This window comes from Capra hircus, chromosome 9 (assembly GCF_001704415.2).
Source record: "Capra hircus breed San Clemente chromosome 9, ASM170441v1, whole genome shotgun sequence".
Lineage (NCBI taxonomy): Eukaryota > Metazoa > Chordata > Mammalia > Artiodactyla > Bovidae > Capra > Capra hircus.
In genome coordinates this window covers 68821009-68838926 of record NC_030816.1, presented here as the reverse complement: position 1 = coordinate 68838926, position 17918 = coordinate 68821009, and the positions used below count along the sequence as shown (strand labels likewise).

At 40.3% G+C, this 17918-nt stretch overlaps 1 protein-coding gene across 8 annotated transcripts in view; it reads right to left on the bottom strand.

Annotated features, from left to right (window-relative positions):
* Positions 1 to 17918, bottom strand: part of UTRN (utrophin) — a 556454-nt gene that overhangs the window by 418188 nt on the left and 120348 nt on the right. For all 8 annotated transcript variants that reach the window (XM_013966586.2, XM_018053300.1, XM_018053301.1 and 5 more), the window contains 4 exons: positions 4416 to 4508; positions 3109 to 3186; positions 2674 to 2766; positions 135 to 307 (listed from right to left, as the gene is read on the bottom strand). In XM_013966586.2, coding sequence (XP_013822040.2) covers positions 135 to 307; positions 2674 to 2766; positions 3109 to 3186; positions 4416 to 4508 — 437 coding nt within the window. The remainder of the gene's footprint in view (positions 1 to 134; positions 308 to 2673; positions 2767 to 3108; positions 3187 to 4415; positions 4509 to 17918) is intronic.

Below are 17918 nucleotides of genomic sequence, written 5' to 3'. Positions count from 1 at the left end.
TTATGTTTTCAGAGAGCATGTACAGAGGAGAGAGTGGTCGTGGGAAGGGACCTTAGAAGGGATTAAGTAGGGAGAGACAGAAAGGATGTACAGATTTGTACAAATCTGCACAGCTAAGAAGAGTCACATCTCACTTATGTCGGTGGAGCACAGCATTAAAGGCAAGCCCATCTGTCCAGCTGGTGGTGAAGTTGAGGACGTTGACCTGACTGTATGGGCTCGTGGACTGGCGCACCCAGCTCAGCAGGATCTTCTCGCTGTTCGTCTGCTGCAGGTCTGACATGATATCCTTCATGACATCTTTCACCTGTTCAAATGAAACAACACCTGCCAATAACTCCAAGTAGTAACTAGAATCAAGTCCTTGAATAAGGAACGCTATATTCATGAACCATTGGGCCAGGCCAATGGTATTCATTTTATTTCAAAAGTTTCCTTTAAACACTGGAAAACATTTTAACATATAATGATTTAAACATTTTAACAGTAATAATTTTGATTCAGAGGTCATTTTAACCTCACCTTTACATATCATGGCATTTTCTATATCTTAGCAATATTTTTAATACATTTGGTTACAGTGAACATTAATTTCATAGCCACAAAAAATATTTTAAAATGATACATTTGCAAACATCTTTTAACAGGAGGAAAACTCAATTTTTATTTTCTACAGAAATGAGAAAGAAGGGAAGAATTTGGTTGACTACGAAATCCAAAATGAATTGCATTTTCTGATGGCAGTAACAATTAAAATCTAGAAATAATATTTTATGTTATTATTCTAAATTAATACATATGTTTTAAGGAAGTGTTCAAATAATGGTGTGGACATTAAAAAACACACACACAAGAGCCAATTTAAAGGGGCTTATAAAATAAATAATGATAGTGAAAGATCATAACCTACTAAATAAGTAAAAATCCATCAGTATGCACAGATATATAAATGAATAGATAGACAGATACAGAGAAACGAGAGACAAGGGAAGGCTCTTCCTCACAAGTGGAAAGATAATTAACAAATGTAGAAGAAATGAAATTAGAAAATCACTTTGCCAAGCACCAGAATAATAACTGATGGCTCAGTGGTGAAGAATCCACTTGCCAGTGCAGGAGACATCGGCTCAGTCTTTGGGTCGGAAGGATCCCCTAGAGAAGGAAATGGCAACCCGCTCCAGTGCGCTTGCCTGGGAAATCCTATAAACAGAGGAGCCTGGCAGGCTACGGTCCACGGGGTCACAAAAGAGTTGGACATGACATAGAGACTAAACAACAACAACAAGAACTACGTATGAATGGATCTTAAAAATAATGGACAAAAGTTTAATAAGTAGCTGAATATTTACCAAGTCTCAAAATATATCTCCAGAAGATACTTTTCAATAGCAAAGGGCAGTCACCTTACAGTGGAGACACCGGCAGAGTTCGCCTTACCCAAATGACGAGTTAATACAGCCGGAAAAAAAAAAACAGACCGCCATGTGCTTTGTGATATGGTATATTAAGAAAAACTCAGCAACATTTTTGTGGCATTTATCCCACAAATGAATAACCTAAGTCTAATCAAGAGGAAATATCTGTCAAACCCACAAGGAAGAACATTCTACAAAATAACTATCCAGTACTCTTCAAAAACGTCAATATCACGAAGTGCAAAGAAATACTCAGAAATTATGCCAGATTAAAGACGACTAAAAAGGCAAGAAAAAATAATGTAATTCATAGTCCTGTATTCTTTTCTCTAAACGATATTATTGGGGCAATTGACAAAATCTCCATCAGATCTCTAGATCACATAATTATTTTGTTTCAATATTATCTTCCTGATTTTACTAATTATATAGTATTTGTTAGGGTATAGTATAATAATTGTATAATGATTAACATTAGCATTATAAATATTATAATAATGTATAAATATATTTATAACAATATATAAATATTATGTATTTGATATTTTATATTATTTTAATATATTGTAGTTATATAAGAAAACTTCTTGTTTTTAGAAAAATAATTTGCTTTTACAAAATACACACTTAACTATTTAGTGAAAGAGGGACAGAGAGAGAAAACACAAAAATACAAATAGCTGTTAACATTTGGAAAATCTGAGTGAAAGGTATCCAGGAATTCTTTGAGTTATTTTTGCAATGCTTCTATAAGCCTGGGATTTTTAAAATTTAATATTTAAAAAATAGATACTTTTTCTCTAGGCCAGGAAAATAGAGCAGTTTGTCAGGCTTTTCATTCCAAATAAGTTGAATTATATCCTTTCTCCAAATTTGTATGTTGAAATACTAACCCCCAGCACCTCACCATAGGGATGTATTTAGAAATAGAATCTGTAAAGAAGTAGTTAAGGTAAAATGAGATCACATGGGTTAGTCCTAATCCAGTATGACTGGTATCTTGGAATAAGCAAAGATTAGGACACAGATATCCACAGACCACATGAGAAGACAAGAAGAAGGTAGCCACCTACCAATAAAGAAGAAACCAACCTTGCTGACACCTGGATCTCCAATTTCTAGCCTCCAAAATTGTGAAAAAACAAATTTCTATTGTTGAAGCCACCCAGTTTGTGGTACCCTGTGGCAGCTCTAAGAAACTAACACACATATGATCTATTCCCAATTCCTATTAAGAAGTAATGGAAAATTTCCCCACCTGCCAGTGCAAAATGATGCTCCAAAGTAATCCTAAAGTCAGTTTGTGATTTCCATCTACAATGTCCGTTCCTCCTATATTCACTAAATCCACCTAGTAAAATGAAAAAATAACTTTTAAGACGACTTTTCTACAGAAACCCAGGTTTTTGGTTTAGCACATTTGGACAACAATATAAGTAAATGATAAGAAAATTTTGACTTTAGAGAGTCAGGTAAACCAAAGTCACAAAAATGTATTACTTAAATAATAGATCAATATAGTAATCACAAAAAAGCACAACCATTCCTTCACTCATAGAAAAGGTTCAATACTTCTCATATGAGAAATGTTTCTAAAAATCGGTTGACACCGCTGCCCAGAGCAGGTGGCTGGTTTCGTAATAAATCATCCCAATGGCATCAAAGGACCCCCAAAGTCACACGACAAACTTACATTATTCTGATGTAAAACCTGCAGCACTCTGTTTACATTATTTAAAGCGTGCACCCTTGTGGAGCCACGTTCTTTCGGCTGGAAAGCAAAACACAAAAGCAAATGAGACAGTGTCCCTCCATGTTGCTGTCAATCATTGACATTGAGAGGCACGTGAACCAGCAGCTCAGCCTACAGATCCACTCTGTGCTAGGAGCCCACGCTGGGTTCTCAGGCCACCATGGAGGCCAGCACTGACAGAATGCAAATCCTCCCACAAATAGCATCATAAGATAGTGGTTCCTTAGCATGCCTGATCACTGGAATTCCCTAGGGATCTTCCCAAAACACCAATGCTGTGTCCAATCCCACTCCCTATGATTGTGTTTTAATGAGCCTTGAGTGTAGTCTGGTTTGGGAATTTGTACAAGATTTCCCTGGTGATTCTAAGGTACAAACAAGCTTGGGAACCAATGCTCCACCAGGGAAAAAGCTTATTCTGTCTCAACTGGGCTGAAGGCACAAAGATTTAGAAGTTACGTCACCTCCACCTGCACTAGTGTAGACAGAGCAGAGAGGATTCAGAGGTGCTATACTAGGATCCAGATAGCATCACGAGGGCCCGCTGGGAAGGCCGAATCGCCAACTGGGCCAAGGTGACCTGGGAGGCTTCTTTCTGTCTCACTGGCCAGGGAATCTTATCTAAGAAAGGGATCAGTTTCTCCAGTAGGTGCCTGCCTACCATCTGGTGCAAAAGGTAGAGTGTAACATCCCACACTCTAGCAAGAAAGAAATTCATCTTCAAAAGTGCATCTCTCTATACCTTTTATAGTAGTTCTACCTCTAGTGTCAAAGTTTGTACCCATAAAATGCATCCTCTTCATTGGCAAACTTACTTCTGTGTGAGTATTAGGTACCGTGCACCTAAAGTAATAGAGTTGATGATGAAACAAACATGAAGAGAATACGGAAAATCTGAATAAAAATAGATGTCATCAGTTTTGATAACTTTCTTTTAACCATTTGTTAAATAACATTAAACATATTTGTCTCTACTTTCCACTATTCAGAATATCATACCTTCTTTACACATCCATCCTTCTTTGTAATTCTCTACAGCCTGAGAGCAATAAAAATAAAAAGTAATTTTTTGGATAAATATAGAGTCCTCAATAAAGCCTAAATATACCTCCATTAAAAAATTCATTAAAACCCTTTTTTTATGTTCCTATATCAGCTTTTACATTGTAAGGACCCCCAGAGGGTCTTCAAGTATCAGCTATAAGAGATACTCCATTAGACTGGTTCTAGAAGATAACATCTCTCACCAGTGAGGTTCCTGTGAGGCCTTCTAGAAGATCCAATAGCTTCCTCCCATCCTTGAGGTCTGTGAACATATCACTGATGGGTGGTTTTCCACTCTATAAAAGAAAAGTACAATATCAGCAGCAGAAATTCCACAAATAAATTGCATTTTTTTTTTCAGTTACAAGCCTGGGTAATCAGTAGACAATACAAATTTGCCTTGTATGGAAAAAAACACAAAGAACCTTGAATTCTATAACAAATGTTATAAGCTAAAAGATATAAACTGCATTATTTCTTAGAAAAGGAGTAAATAAAACTGTGGTTAATGTCAATATGCTTTGACTATGGTAAATATGGTTGACCATTGAACAACACAGTTTAAATCCTACAGGTCCACTTATAGGTGGATTTTTTTTTTTTTTCAGTAGCAGATATTACAATTTGGCAATAAGGAGTTCATGATCTGAGCCACAGTCAGCTCCCGGTCTTGTTTTTGCTGACTCTATAGAGCTTCTCCATCTTTGGCTGCAAAGAATGTAATCAATCTGATTTCTCTGTTGACCATCTGGTGACATCCATGTGTAGAGTCTTCTCTTGTGTTGTTGGAAGAGGGTGTTTGCTATGACCAGTGCATTCTCTTGACAAAACTCTATTATTAGCCTTTGCCCTGCGTCATTCCGTATTCTAAGGCCAAATTTGCCTGTTACTCCAGGTGTTTCTTGACTTTCTACTTTTGCATTCCAGTCCCCTATAATGAAAAACGACATCTTTTTTGGGTGTTAGTTCTAAAAGGTCTTGTAGGTCTTCATAGAACCATTCAACTTCAGCTTCTTCAGCATTACTGGTTGGGGCATAGGCTTGGATTACCATGATATTGAATGGTTTGCCTTGGAAACAGAGATCATTCTGTCATTTTTGAGATTGCATCCAAGTACTGCATTTCAGACTTTTGTTGACCATGATGGCTACTCCATTTCTTCTAAGGGATTCCTACCCACAGTAGTAGACACAATGGTCCCATCACTTCATGGGAAATAGATGGGGAAACAGTGGAAACAGTGTCAGACTTTGTTTTGGGGGGCTCCAAAATCACTGCAGATGGTGATTGCAGCTATGAAATTAAAAGACGCTTACTCCTTGGAAGGAAAGTTATGACCAACCTAGATAGCATTTTAATAAGCAGAGACACTTTCCCAACAAAGGTCCGTCTAGTCAAGGCTATGGTTTTTCCAGTGGTCATGTATGGATGTGAGAGTTGGACTATGAAGAAAGCTGAGCACTGAAGAATTGATGCTTTTGAACTGTGGTGCTGGAGAAGACTCTTGAGATTCAACCAGCCCATCCTAAAGGAAACCAGGTCTGGGTGTTCATTGGAAGGACTGATGCTGAGGCTGAAACTCCAACACTTTGGTCACCTCATGTGAAGAGTTAACTCATTGGAGAAGACTACGATCCTGGAAAGGATTGGGGGCAGGAGGAGAGGGGAACGACAGAGGATGAGATGGCTGGATGGCATCACGGCTCGACGGACATGAGTTTGGGTGAACTCCGGGAGTTGGTGATGGACAGGGAGGCCTGGCGTGCTGCGATTCATGGGGTTGCAAAGAGTTGGCCACGACTGAGCGACTGAACTGAACTGAAATACTACAATATTATATGATCCGTGGTTGGTTGAATTCACTGATATGGAACTGGGACAGGAGAGAGCTAATTAAATTATTTGTGGGTTTTCAATTCTGCATCATCAGCACCTATAATACCCCATGCTGTTCAAGAGTCCAGTGTATTCCTGAGAAGGAAGAGGTGTTAAAAATATAAGTCAGCATAGAACACCTGGGTGCAGAGACCAAAGGAAACAGCGTATTCCTCTTCCAGCTCTACACTTGACATTCTCAGTATAACCGTGGCTTTCGCTATTTCCATTCATGGAAGCAGGTCATGTCGTCATCAATTTCAGCTCTCCAATTCACTCTCTGGTGCTTGGTCTTTGCTTGGTCTTTATTTCTAGCTACTAACTTCTGAATGATTGGGATATTTTTGGCTCTGTGTCTAAACTCAGTATGAGTCCTGTATTTTAAATGACAAAACTTACATAATTTCTAAACTCTTTGTTTCTGAAGTTGTTAGTTGCTCAGTCATGTTCGACTCTTTGCAACCCCGTGGACTGTAGCCTACTAGGCTCCTCTGTCCATGGGATTTTCCAGGCAAGAATATTGGAGTGGGTTGTCATTTCCCATTCTTGGGGATCTTCCTAACTGAGGGATCAAAGCTGGGTCTCCTGTACTGAAGGCAGATTCTTTACCATCAAGCCACCAGAGAAGCATGAAGTTCCCCTGATGAATATATTCTATTGTCTAATGCCAGAAAATCCAAGTTCATTCACAGATAGAACTTGTCTCTGTGTGACATCACAGTTGTATGCAACAGGACAATTAGTCATGGAAAATCTCAATATGACCATTAACTAAGTAGTGAACCTAAATCACCAACTTAACTGTCTTCTAAATCACAGGTTATTATAAAAATAAAAAAATTAATATTAGGTGAAAAGGTTATAAAGCACAGTATAATAAATGTTTCATAATTATGTTGAATCAAATTGTTCTCTTCCAGCATGAAATCTCCAGAGATTAACAGTCTTAGTTCTTATCAGTAATAGATATTTTATAACCATTAATTATTGTATCTTCATTATTCTTCACTTTAAAAAACATGAAATCATATGAAACAGAATTATACTGAGCTTGACATGGATAAGCGGGAAGGAAACCATTCTGAAGTTTCCTAAACTTTGCATTTTCCCTTTTTTCCCTCTCCTCTTGATTTCTTATGATTTTGATTACATATAACATATACTCAACCAATGGTTTTTATCAGATGGCTTTTCCATAGTTCACATATTCTAAATGAAGGGAGGAATGGTAAAGTCTTCACCACAGAATCGGTAAAGAATAAACTATCATGTATTTATATCTGAAACAAAGCTGCTTTTTTATTTCCAGCTACCACTGTGTTAGCAGCAATGATGTCAGAAAATATAGATAGATATAGATAGAAAATATAGAAAATATAGATAGATAGATATAAATATACATAGATGATCTCCATCTATCACATAATATAAAGATTTGCGTGATGCAGGAGGCCAGATCCAGAGGCAATACCCTGAGGCAGAGCAGGAAAGATTCCTGCACATTAAAGACTTCTTGGGACCATTCCATGTTTCCAATGCGAGGGTATGGGTTAGATCCTTGGCGAAAAAAGAAAAAACTAGGATCCCACATGCCTCGAGGTATGGCCAAAATTTTAAAAAAGAAAAAAAAAATTTTTTAAGACGCCTTACCTGCTGTCAGTAAAAGCAAAGAGCAGAAATGGCCCCAATCATCTGCTACCCCTACCTTCCTCCTCTCAAAACCCACCCAAGTACACTTAAGCAAAGTAGCCACCAAATATCCAGATTCCTTTTCAGGAAGAGGTGAACAACACTGGTCTTAGAACAGAGAGACAAGAATACAGGTAAAGTTCATGGAAGAAACAAATAGAGATATCCAAGCACAGAAAGGATCTTAAGAATACTGAGGACATAGGCAGCTAAATAATGTCTGGGCAGCATTTGTGATTGTTGCTGATTAGTTGATAAGTCGTGTCCAACTGTTTGCAACCCCATGGACTGTAGCCCACCAGGCTCCTCTGTCCATAGGATTTCCCAGGCAAGAATACTGAAGTGGGTTGCCATTTCCTTCTCCAGGGGACTTTCCCAACCCAGGGATCAAATGCACAGCTCCTATAATGACAGGTGGATTCTTTACCATTGAGCCACCAGGAAAGTCCCTGGGTGGCATTTATCCATTCTTAAATCCACTACATTATCCATTTTCCAAAAAAAAGAAATAAAATAACACACCAGCATAGAATAAAATATAGTAAATATATTAGTCAAGGACTTCCCTGGTGATCGAGGGGTTAAGAATCCACCTACCAGTGCAGGGGTCCATGTTCATTCTAACTTGCTGCTCAATCTCAGGTCAGGAAACTAAGATCCCACATGCCACAGGGCAACTAAGCCCTCGCACCACAATTAGAGAAAGTCCACAGGCCACAGTGAAGAGCCCGTGCACCGCAACAAACAGCCAGTGCAGCCAAAAACAGAACAAACACATAAACTGAAAAATATATAAATAAAGGTATTAGTCCATATTACAAACAATTATGAATGCCCATTCAGAACTTAATTGTCGACCAGCCTTTTACCAGCCATGTAACTTTAGAAAAGTGGCCTTTCTACATCTACTGACTCATCTGATGATGACAGAGGTTCAATTAATGTTTGGAATTATCATTCATATCAGAAGCATAACCTTCATGTTTTATACTGTCATAAAAGTGCCATAAAATGTCAACAACAGCTGAAAGAAAGGGTAAAACAAATAAGCACTTCATCTCAGGCAGGCATGCAAAAGCAAATTCGGACCTTGAGTATATGTTAGTGTCACTTCACAGGGAAAGATCTTCCAAGTCCCAAATTCACCAATTCAGTGACCCGTACAGATACATCCCATTCAAAAACAATGAACGTGATTCTACAAGAGCACACCTGCACTTTACGTATGCATCGTGAGACAAGCATAATTCAGCAGCAAACGTAGTAGATTCTTCCTTAAGCTCCACTGCTGCTCAGTGGTTAAGCAGGAGGCATTCATCAAGAGGCAGCATTCACTTTCCTGCATCAGATACCCTTTTCCTCTCTCTTGTCCAGCTCATTCATTTGTTCACTGAGCAACACATCTTCAGGAAAACTCCTTGTGAAACATTCTCTTGAAACAAAGGTAACTGAGACTTAGTTCTGTCCTTCCAGAAGCTAATCACTCATACAAGGTAAATCAATGCCTTTATATTTTTTTAAAACCAAAGCAAATCCAACAGTAACCACTCAACTGCTTTATTCATTTTCCAGATTTCAGGAAAATACTGATGGCAATCCATATGAAATATGCTTTGTGCTATGTGCCTATTCTCCTAACTCCCCCACCCCACTCCCAGTGATGACATGGTCACTGTGACTTCCATCTGATACCTTCAGAAGCACCACATACACCTGCAGGAAGGAAAATACAGCCCATGGATCTCCTCAGTGGAGATTTTTTCCCTTAAATTAAGTTCTCTGCAATATAGATTATACTAAGCTCAGGAGACCCTGGTTTGATTCCTGAGTCAGGAAGAGCCACTGGAGAAGGGATAGGCTACCCACTCCAGTATTCTTAGGCTTCCCTTGTGGATCAGCTGGTAAAGAATCACCTGCAATGCGGGAAACCTGGGTTCAATCCCTGGGTTGGGAAGATCCACTGGAGAAGGGAAAGGCTATCCATTCCTGTATTCTGGTCTGGAGAATTCCATGGACTGTATAGTCCATGGGGTCACAAAGAGTCAAGAGTCCAGCGCAACTAAGTGACTTTCACTTTCATGAAAAGACACTTAACATCCATCAGAGAGAGGCAAATTAAAATCACAATAAGAAACCACGTCACAGCTAAGATAGCTAATTTAAAAAGCAGCCACAACAGGAAATAACAAGATTGGAGAGAAATAACAAGTGTTGGGGAGCAAGTGAAATACTGTAACCCTGTACTTTGCTGGCAACAATGTAAAATGATGCAGCCACTGTGGAAAACTGTTCTGTCATTCCTCAAAATGTTAAATTACCATACAACCTGAGGGAAGGAAGGGACCAGGGCTCTTACAAATTCAAAACAAGTTCTGTGGTTCAGAACTTACGTATAAAACACACATTCACGCTCCCCACACCCATGGCCAATCACGACAAAATACTGCATATTCCTGAAAAAAATACAATTTAGGAATGCCCAGATACAGATGGAAAGAACCATGACCCCTTTCCACCTACCAACTAGTAAAGTTACGCCTGTAAGTATGGTGATTCAGTGATTTGTGTCTTACAACAGAGGGCAGAAAATGCCTTTTGTAAAGGTTCAGATAGTATTTCATTGAGTCTTTGCTGGCCAGGAGGTCCCTACTGAAACTTCTCAAGCCTGTCGTCATGATGTAAAAGCAGCACAAGCAATATATACACAGATAAGCCGAAGGGAACGGTGTCTGTGTTTCAACAAACTTGATCTGTGGACATTGAAATCTGAACTTCATTTACTGTCCATGCATCATGAGATCTTTTTTTGATTTTGTAACCACCTAAAAATGTGAAAACCATTCTTAGCTCATGGGCCATACAAAAACTGACAGTGGAAACACGAAAAGTTTAGACATAATAATAGCATGACTTACTATGTATCGGTTATGTTCTAAGAGATCAATACAGATTAAACGCATTCTTTGTTTCTTTAAATAGAACTTTAAGGTAAGAAAACTGAGACACAGAAGTGACATGACAGATGAGAGGCAGAACCAGGCAATGATACCACAAGGTCTGACTCCAAACCCAGGTTCTCAAAGTCCATACTGAATTGTGACTAAAATTACAATTTAGAGAGCACAGGGTCCTGACATACAGGGAAGGAAACAGTTAATTAGTGGTGAGGTGGGAGGAGAAAAGGAGAGGGTATATTTATTTAATAATTTCCCAAAGACAGCAAACAAGATATATACCACATGTAAATGAACTAAAAATGAAAATTCTGTTCCAAGTTCATGGCTTTAAAGCATCTCTGGTACTTTCAAATCACAGGCTCTAAACATGGGATCCACCCTGGGAAACAGCTGGAAATGTCAGAAGTCATTGCTGAATAAAAATAAAAATTGATTCAGCCCAACAGTTAAACTTTTATTTAGATTTTTAATTCTCTGCTGAGACTTATTTGCAGAAATTTCTCTGACAGAGAGAATACAGTTTAATAATTCAATTGGACAAATATCTGGTGAATACCTCCTTTGTGCCTGGCCCTGCAGAAATGCCAAACTCAAGTCACCCTCCCCATTTACAAGCGAGGGTTTCCATAGTTTTTCAATAAACACAAAATAGTACACATGAATAATCCTGAATTTGAAAGACAAATAAGCCTTGAGCAGCATTTAGCCTTTTTTGTTGTTTAGTTCCTAAACTGTATCTAAATCTTCTGCAATCCCATGGTCTGTACCCCACTAGGCTCCTCTGTCCATGGGATTTCCCACACAAGAATGCTGGCGTAGGTTGCCATTTCCTTCTCCAGGGAACCATCTCGACCCAGGAACTGAACCCAAGTCTCTTGTGTCTCCTGCATTGGCAGGCAGATTCTTTATCACTGAGCCGCCTGGGAAGCCCCCATAGATATGGCATACACACACACATACACACACTCTCACACACACACGTATATAGTGTATATATGCTGTGCTCAGTCATGTCTGACTCTTTGCAACCCCATGGACACAGCCCATCAGGCTCTTCTGTCCATGGGGTTATTCCAGTCAAGAATACTAGAATGAGGTGCCATTTCCTACTCTAGAGGATCCTCCCAACTCAGGGATCGAACCCGAGTCTCTCATGTCTCCTTCACTGGCAGGTGGATTCTTTACCACTAGTCACCTGGGAAGCCCATATAGTGTACATGCCATCGTATTTTTTGCATTCTTCTCAGGTCAGTCTGATGCCCCAATCAATTTTAAAATGATGCTCCAGCATCTGATAACATATTGTAAGTTGAATAGTGTCTCTCTCTCTCTTTTCTTTTGAGTGATTTTTTTTGCAAGGAGTTACTTTAAAAACTCAAAAAGAAGTGAACGATTTACTTTAATACATCTTTTAATATTTTAAAAAAGAATCTTTAATTTATGAATCCCAAATCTCAGCACTAATAAAAATGTACCTCTTGTAATCCTTTTTTTTTTTTCTTAAAAATCAATAATGAATCCGTGAGCACCATGTACAACGTCATTTTGGTTAATTATGTGTATATGTAAAAGGATTTCTTTTAACTATTTTACAACAAAAATGTACTTTTTCTCTTGATGGCAGAATTAAAAGTGGTTTTAAAAAGTCTCTTTGGATTTACTCTACCATCTAATTTTTGTAATGTCTATTACTGTATAAAAGAAATATACACTTTAAAAAGTGAGGTGAAGTGAAAGTCACTCAGCCATGTCCAACTCTTTGTGACTCCATAGACTATACAGTCCATGGAATTCTGCAGGCCAGAATACTGGAGTGGGTAGCCTTTCCCTTCTCCAGAAAATCTTTCCAACCCAGGGATCAAAACCAGGTCTCCCACATTGCAGGTGGATTCTTTACCAGCTAAGCTATCAGGGAAGCCCAAACCATTTAAAAAGTGGTATCAAAGGGGCTTGCCTGGTGGCTCAAATGATAGTGTCTGCCTGCAATGTGGGAGACTCAGGTTCAATTCCTGGGTTTGGAAGATGCCCTGGAGAAAGGAACAGCAACCTACTCCAGTACTCTTGCCTGGAAAATCCCATGGATGGAGGAGCCTGGTAGGCTATAGTCCATGGGGTTGCAAAAGAGTCAGACATGACTGAACAACTTCACTTCATCAAAGGTCCATCTAATCAAAGCTATGGTTTTTCCAGTAGTCATGTATGGATGTGAGAGTTGGACTGTAAAGAAAGCTGAGTGCCGAAGAATTGATGCTTTTGAACTGTGGTGTTGGAGAAGACTCCTGAGAGTCCCATGGACTGCAAGGAGATCCAACCAGTCCATCCTAAAGGAAATCAGTCGTGATTATTCATTGGAAGGATTGATGCTGAAGCTGAAGCTGAAGCTCCAATACTTTGGCCACCTGATGTGAAAAACTGACTTGTTGGAAAAGACCTTGATGCTGAGAAAGATTGAAAGCAGGAGGAGAAGAGGGTGACAGAGGATGAGATGGTTGGATGGCATCACCAACTCAATGACATAAGTTGGCACAAACTTCAGGAGATAGTGAAGAACAGGGAAGCCTGGCGTGCCTGAGTCCGTGGGATCACAAACAGTTGGACACAACTGAGCGACTAAACTGACTGAATTGATCTCTAGGAAAAATTAAACAAACTGATGAAATTAGGTTCACAATAATTATAAAGCATACAGCTTAATGGATGAAATGAAGAGTGCATAATCTTCAGTGCCTACTTGATGATTCAGTCCACGGCAAAAGAGCGAAAGCTGCACTGCTTTCAACTGAAAAGCAAATCAAGAGCAATAAAATGCCAAGCAGGTCAGTAAGCACCTTGACAAAGGAAAGCCAGCAAAATGTGCCACAGTCACTTAAAGAATGAGTGAGTGCATGGCTCTCGCCCAGCCTCTCTAAGAATTCGTGGTGGTCAGCACAAGTCCTTATGAGCTGGACAAGATTCCATTTAGAAGTTTGTTTGGAAGAAGGGAGGGCAAGAGGAAAAGGAAGGAGAGAGATTCTGGAGAAGCAGATGGCTCAGGCAATCCAACTCACGTCACAGTAGCTACACAGCAGTGATAGTTGCTGTGCTCACAAAGGAGTCAAAGTAATGAAGGTGCATTTGCCTTAGAAATTATAGAATACCATAAAATACAAGTTAAATCCAATAATATCTTTCAAAAAATCTAAAGTAATACAGAGTGAAGTCAGAAAAAGAAAAACAAATGCCATATATTAATGCATACATATGGGATCTAGAAAAATGGTACAGATGAAACTATTGTGCAGGGCAGGAACAGAGACACAGACATAGAGAACAAACGTGTGGACACAAGCAGGACAAGGGAGACAGGATGAACTGGGAGATTGGGATTGACATATATACACTAATACTACTAAGTCGCTTCAGTCATGTCCAACTCTGTGTGACCCCATAGACAGCAACCCACCACGCTCCCCCGTCCCTGGGATTCTCCAGGCAAGAACACTGGAGTGGGTTGCCATTTCCTTCTCCAATGCATGAAAGTGAAAAGTGAAAGTGAAGTCGCTCAGTCGTGTCCGACTCCTAGCAACCCCATGGACTGCGGCCAACCAGGCCCCTCCATCCATGGGATATTCCAGGCACTACCATGAGCAAAATAGACAGCTAGGGAGAAGCTGCCGTATAGCACAGGGAACTCAGCTGGGTGCTCTGTGATGACCTAGATGGGTGGGATGCAGGGTGAGGAGGTCCAAAAGGGAGGGAATATATCTATACCTATAGCAGATTCACTTCTTGGCACAGCAGAAACTAACACAACATTGTACAGCAATTACACTCCAATAAAAATTACTTGATTATTTTAAAAGGTCATACAATATGTAACAAAAAGTGGCTCAGAAGGTAAAGAACCTGACTTCAATACAGGTTAGAAGCTTGATCGAGACCAGGATTCGATCCCTGTGTCAGGAAGATCCCCTGGAGAAGGCAATGGCTACCCAATCCAGTATTCTTGCCTGGAGAATCCCATGGACAGAGGAGTATGGCAGTCTACAGTTCATGGATAGGACCGAGCAACTAACACTTTCAGTAAAAACAAAAGTAACTGAGATGACACTGAGAAAACCGGGATGGAAAGGAACACAATCCTAAAAGAAATCAATCCTGAACATTCACCGGAAGGACTGATGCTGTAGCTGAAGTTCCAATACTTTGGCCACCTGATGTGAAGAGCCGACTCACTGCAAAAGACCCGATGCTGGGAAAGATTGAAGGCAGGAGAAGGAGGGGACAACAGAGGATGAGATGGTTGGATGGCATCATTGACTCAACAGACCTGAGTTTGAGCAAACTCCAGGTGATGGTGAAGGACAGGGAAGCCTGGCATGCTGCAGTCCATGGGGTCATAAAGAGTCAGACCTGACTGAGCCACTGAACGGCAAAAGGCTCCCACATCCAGCAGCCATGGGCAAGGCCACTTGCACACTCCATGAACAAATAACCAGGTGAGGTCTGTTGCATCAGTAAATAATAAAGCTCATTCCATATATGCTCAACTAGCAAAGCAGTGGAAATGGCTGCAGAATCCAGTGGCTGCCTCAACAGGATCCCTGGCTGCCTCAACAGACAGCCTTCCATGGAAAAGGGCAAGGCATCAGTCAGGGCTTTGATAGTGGTAATGTAAAGGTAAAGAAAAGATTTCTTTTGCTTAATAAAGGAGAGGCAGTCACCCTGCCCCTTCCTTCTCCTTAGGGTCTCTCCTTAAAGACATAATAGGCCTAATTTGGGGGCTAGGAATTTGATAAATCCATCCTCAATTTTCCAAGGCCAAATTTTCCTGTTACTCCAGGTGTTTCTTGACCTCCTACTTTTGCATTCCAGTCCCCTATAATGAAACGGACATCTTTTTTGGGTGTTAGTTCTAAAAGATCTTGTATGTCTTCATAAAACCGTTCAACTTCAGTTTCTTCAGCGTTACTGGTTGGGGCATAGACTTGGATAACTGTGATATTGAATGGTTTGCCTTGGAGATGAACAGAGATCATTCTGTCGTTTTTGAGATTGCATCCAAGTACTGCATTTCGGACTCTTTTGTTGACCATGATGGCTACTCCATTTCTTCTGAGGGATTCCTGCCCACAGTAGTAGATGTAATGGTCGTCTGAGTTAAATTCACCCATTCCAGTCCATTTTAGTTCGCTGATTCCTAGAATGTCAATATTCACCCTTGCCATCTCTTGTTTGACCACTTCCAATTTGCCTTGATTCATGGACCTGACATTCTAGGTTCCTATGCAATATTGCTCTTTACAGCATCGGATCTTGCTTCTATCACCAGTCACATCCACAACTGGGTATTGTTTTTGCTTTGGCTCCATCCCTTCATTCTTTCTGGAGTTATTTCTCCACTGATCTCCAGTAGCATATTGGGCACCTACTGACCTGGGGAGTTCCTCTTTCAGTATCCTATCATTTTGCCTTTTCCTACTGTTCATGGAGTTGTCAAGGCAAGAATACTGGAGTGGCTTGCCATTCCCTTCTCCAGTGGACCACATTCTGTCAAAGTGCTGCACTCAATATGCCAGCAAGTTTGGAAGACTCAGCAGTGGCCACAGACCTGGAAAAGGTCACTTTTCATTGCTTTTTCAATGATCCAGTGGATGTTGGCAATTTGATCTCTGGTTCCTCTGCCTTTTCTAAAACCAACTTGAACATCAAGGAGTTCACGGTTCACGTATTGCTAAAGTCTGGCTTGGAGAATTTTGAGCATCACTTTACTGGATCATGGAAAAAGCAAGAGAGTTCCAGAAAAACATCTATTTCTGCTTTATTGACTATGCCAAAGCCTTTGACTGTGTGGATCACAATCAACTGTGAAAAATTCTGAAAGAGATGGGAATACCAGACCACCTAACCTGCCTCTTGAGAAATCTGTATGCAGGTCAGGAAGCAACAGTTAGAACTGGACATGGAACAACAGGCTGGTTCCAAATAGGAAAAGGAGTACGTCAAGGCTGTATATTGTCACCCTGCTTATTTAACTTCTATGCAGAGTACATCATGAGAAATGCTGGGCTGGAAGAAACACAAGCTGGAATCAAGATTGCCGGGAGAAATATCAATCACCTCAGATATGCAGATGACACCACCCTTATGGCAGAAAGTGAAGAGGAGCTAAAAAGCCTCTTGATGAAAGTGAAAGAGGAGAGTGAAAAAGTTGGCTTAAAGCTCAACATTCAGAAAATGAAGATCATGGCATCTGGTCCCATCACTTCATGGGAAATAGATGGGGAAACAGTAGAAACAGTGTCAGACTTTATTTTGGGGGGCTCCAAAATCACTGCAGATGGTGATTGCAGCCATGAAATTAAAAGACGCTTATTTCTTGGAAGAAAAGTTATGACCAACCTAGATAGTATATTCAAAAGCAGAGACATTACTTTGCCGACTAAGGTCCATCTAGTCAAGGCTATGGTTTTTCCTGTGGTCATGTGTGGATGTGAGAGTTGGACTATGAAGAAGGCTGAGCACCGAAGAATTGATGCTTTTGAACTGTGGTGTTGGAGAAGACTCTTGAGAGTCCCTTGGACTGCAAGGAGATCCAACCAGTCCATTCTGAAGGAGATCAGCCCTGGGATTTCTTTGGAAGGAATGATGCTAAAGCTGAAGCTCCAGTACTTTGGCCACCTCATGCAAAGAGTTGACTCATTGGAAAAGACTCTGATGCTGGGAGAGATTGGGGTCAGGAGGGGAAGGGGACGACCCAGGATGAGATGGCTGGATGGCATCACAGACTCGATGGATGTGAGTCTGAGTGAACTCCGGGAGTTAGTGATGGACAGGCAGGCGTGGCGTGCTGCAATTCGTGGGGTCGCAAAGAGTCGGACACGACTGAGCAACTGAACTGAACTGAACTGAACTGATCCTCAATTTTCCAGCGCAAAATAACAAAGACTTCAAAATCATCTCAGAAGTCTCTCAGGAGATTGACAGGAGACCAGCACAAGGAGCATCCGTTTGTCTTTCCAGGAGAAACACACTTACTGTTCTTTGTTCTACTTTATTGTATGTTTGTATGAAATTCTGTCCAGATTTCTGGTCTTTTACCAATTGTCTGTGTGCACCTCATCTGACACAAACATTCAATAATAAATCGTGTTTTCTCTGTATTCTATGATGAATAGAGATCTTGTAGTTGACAGGATTTTTTT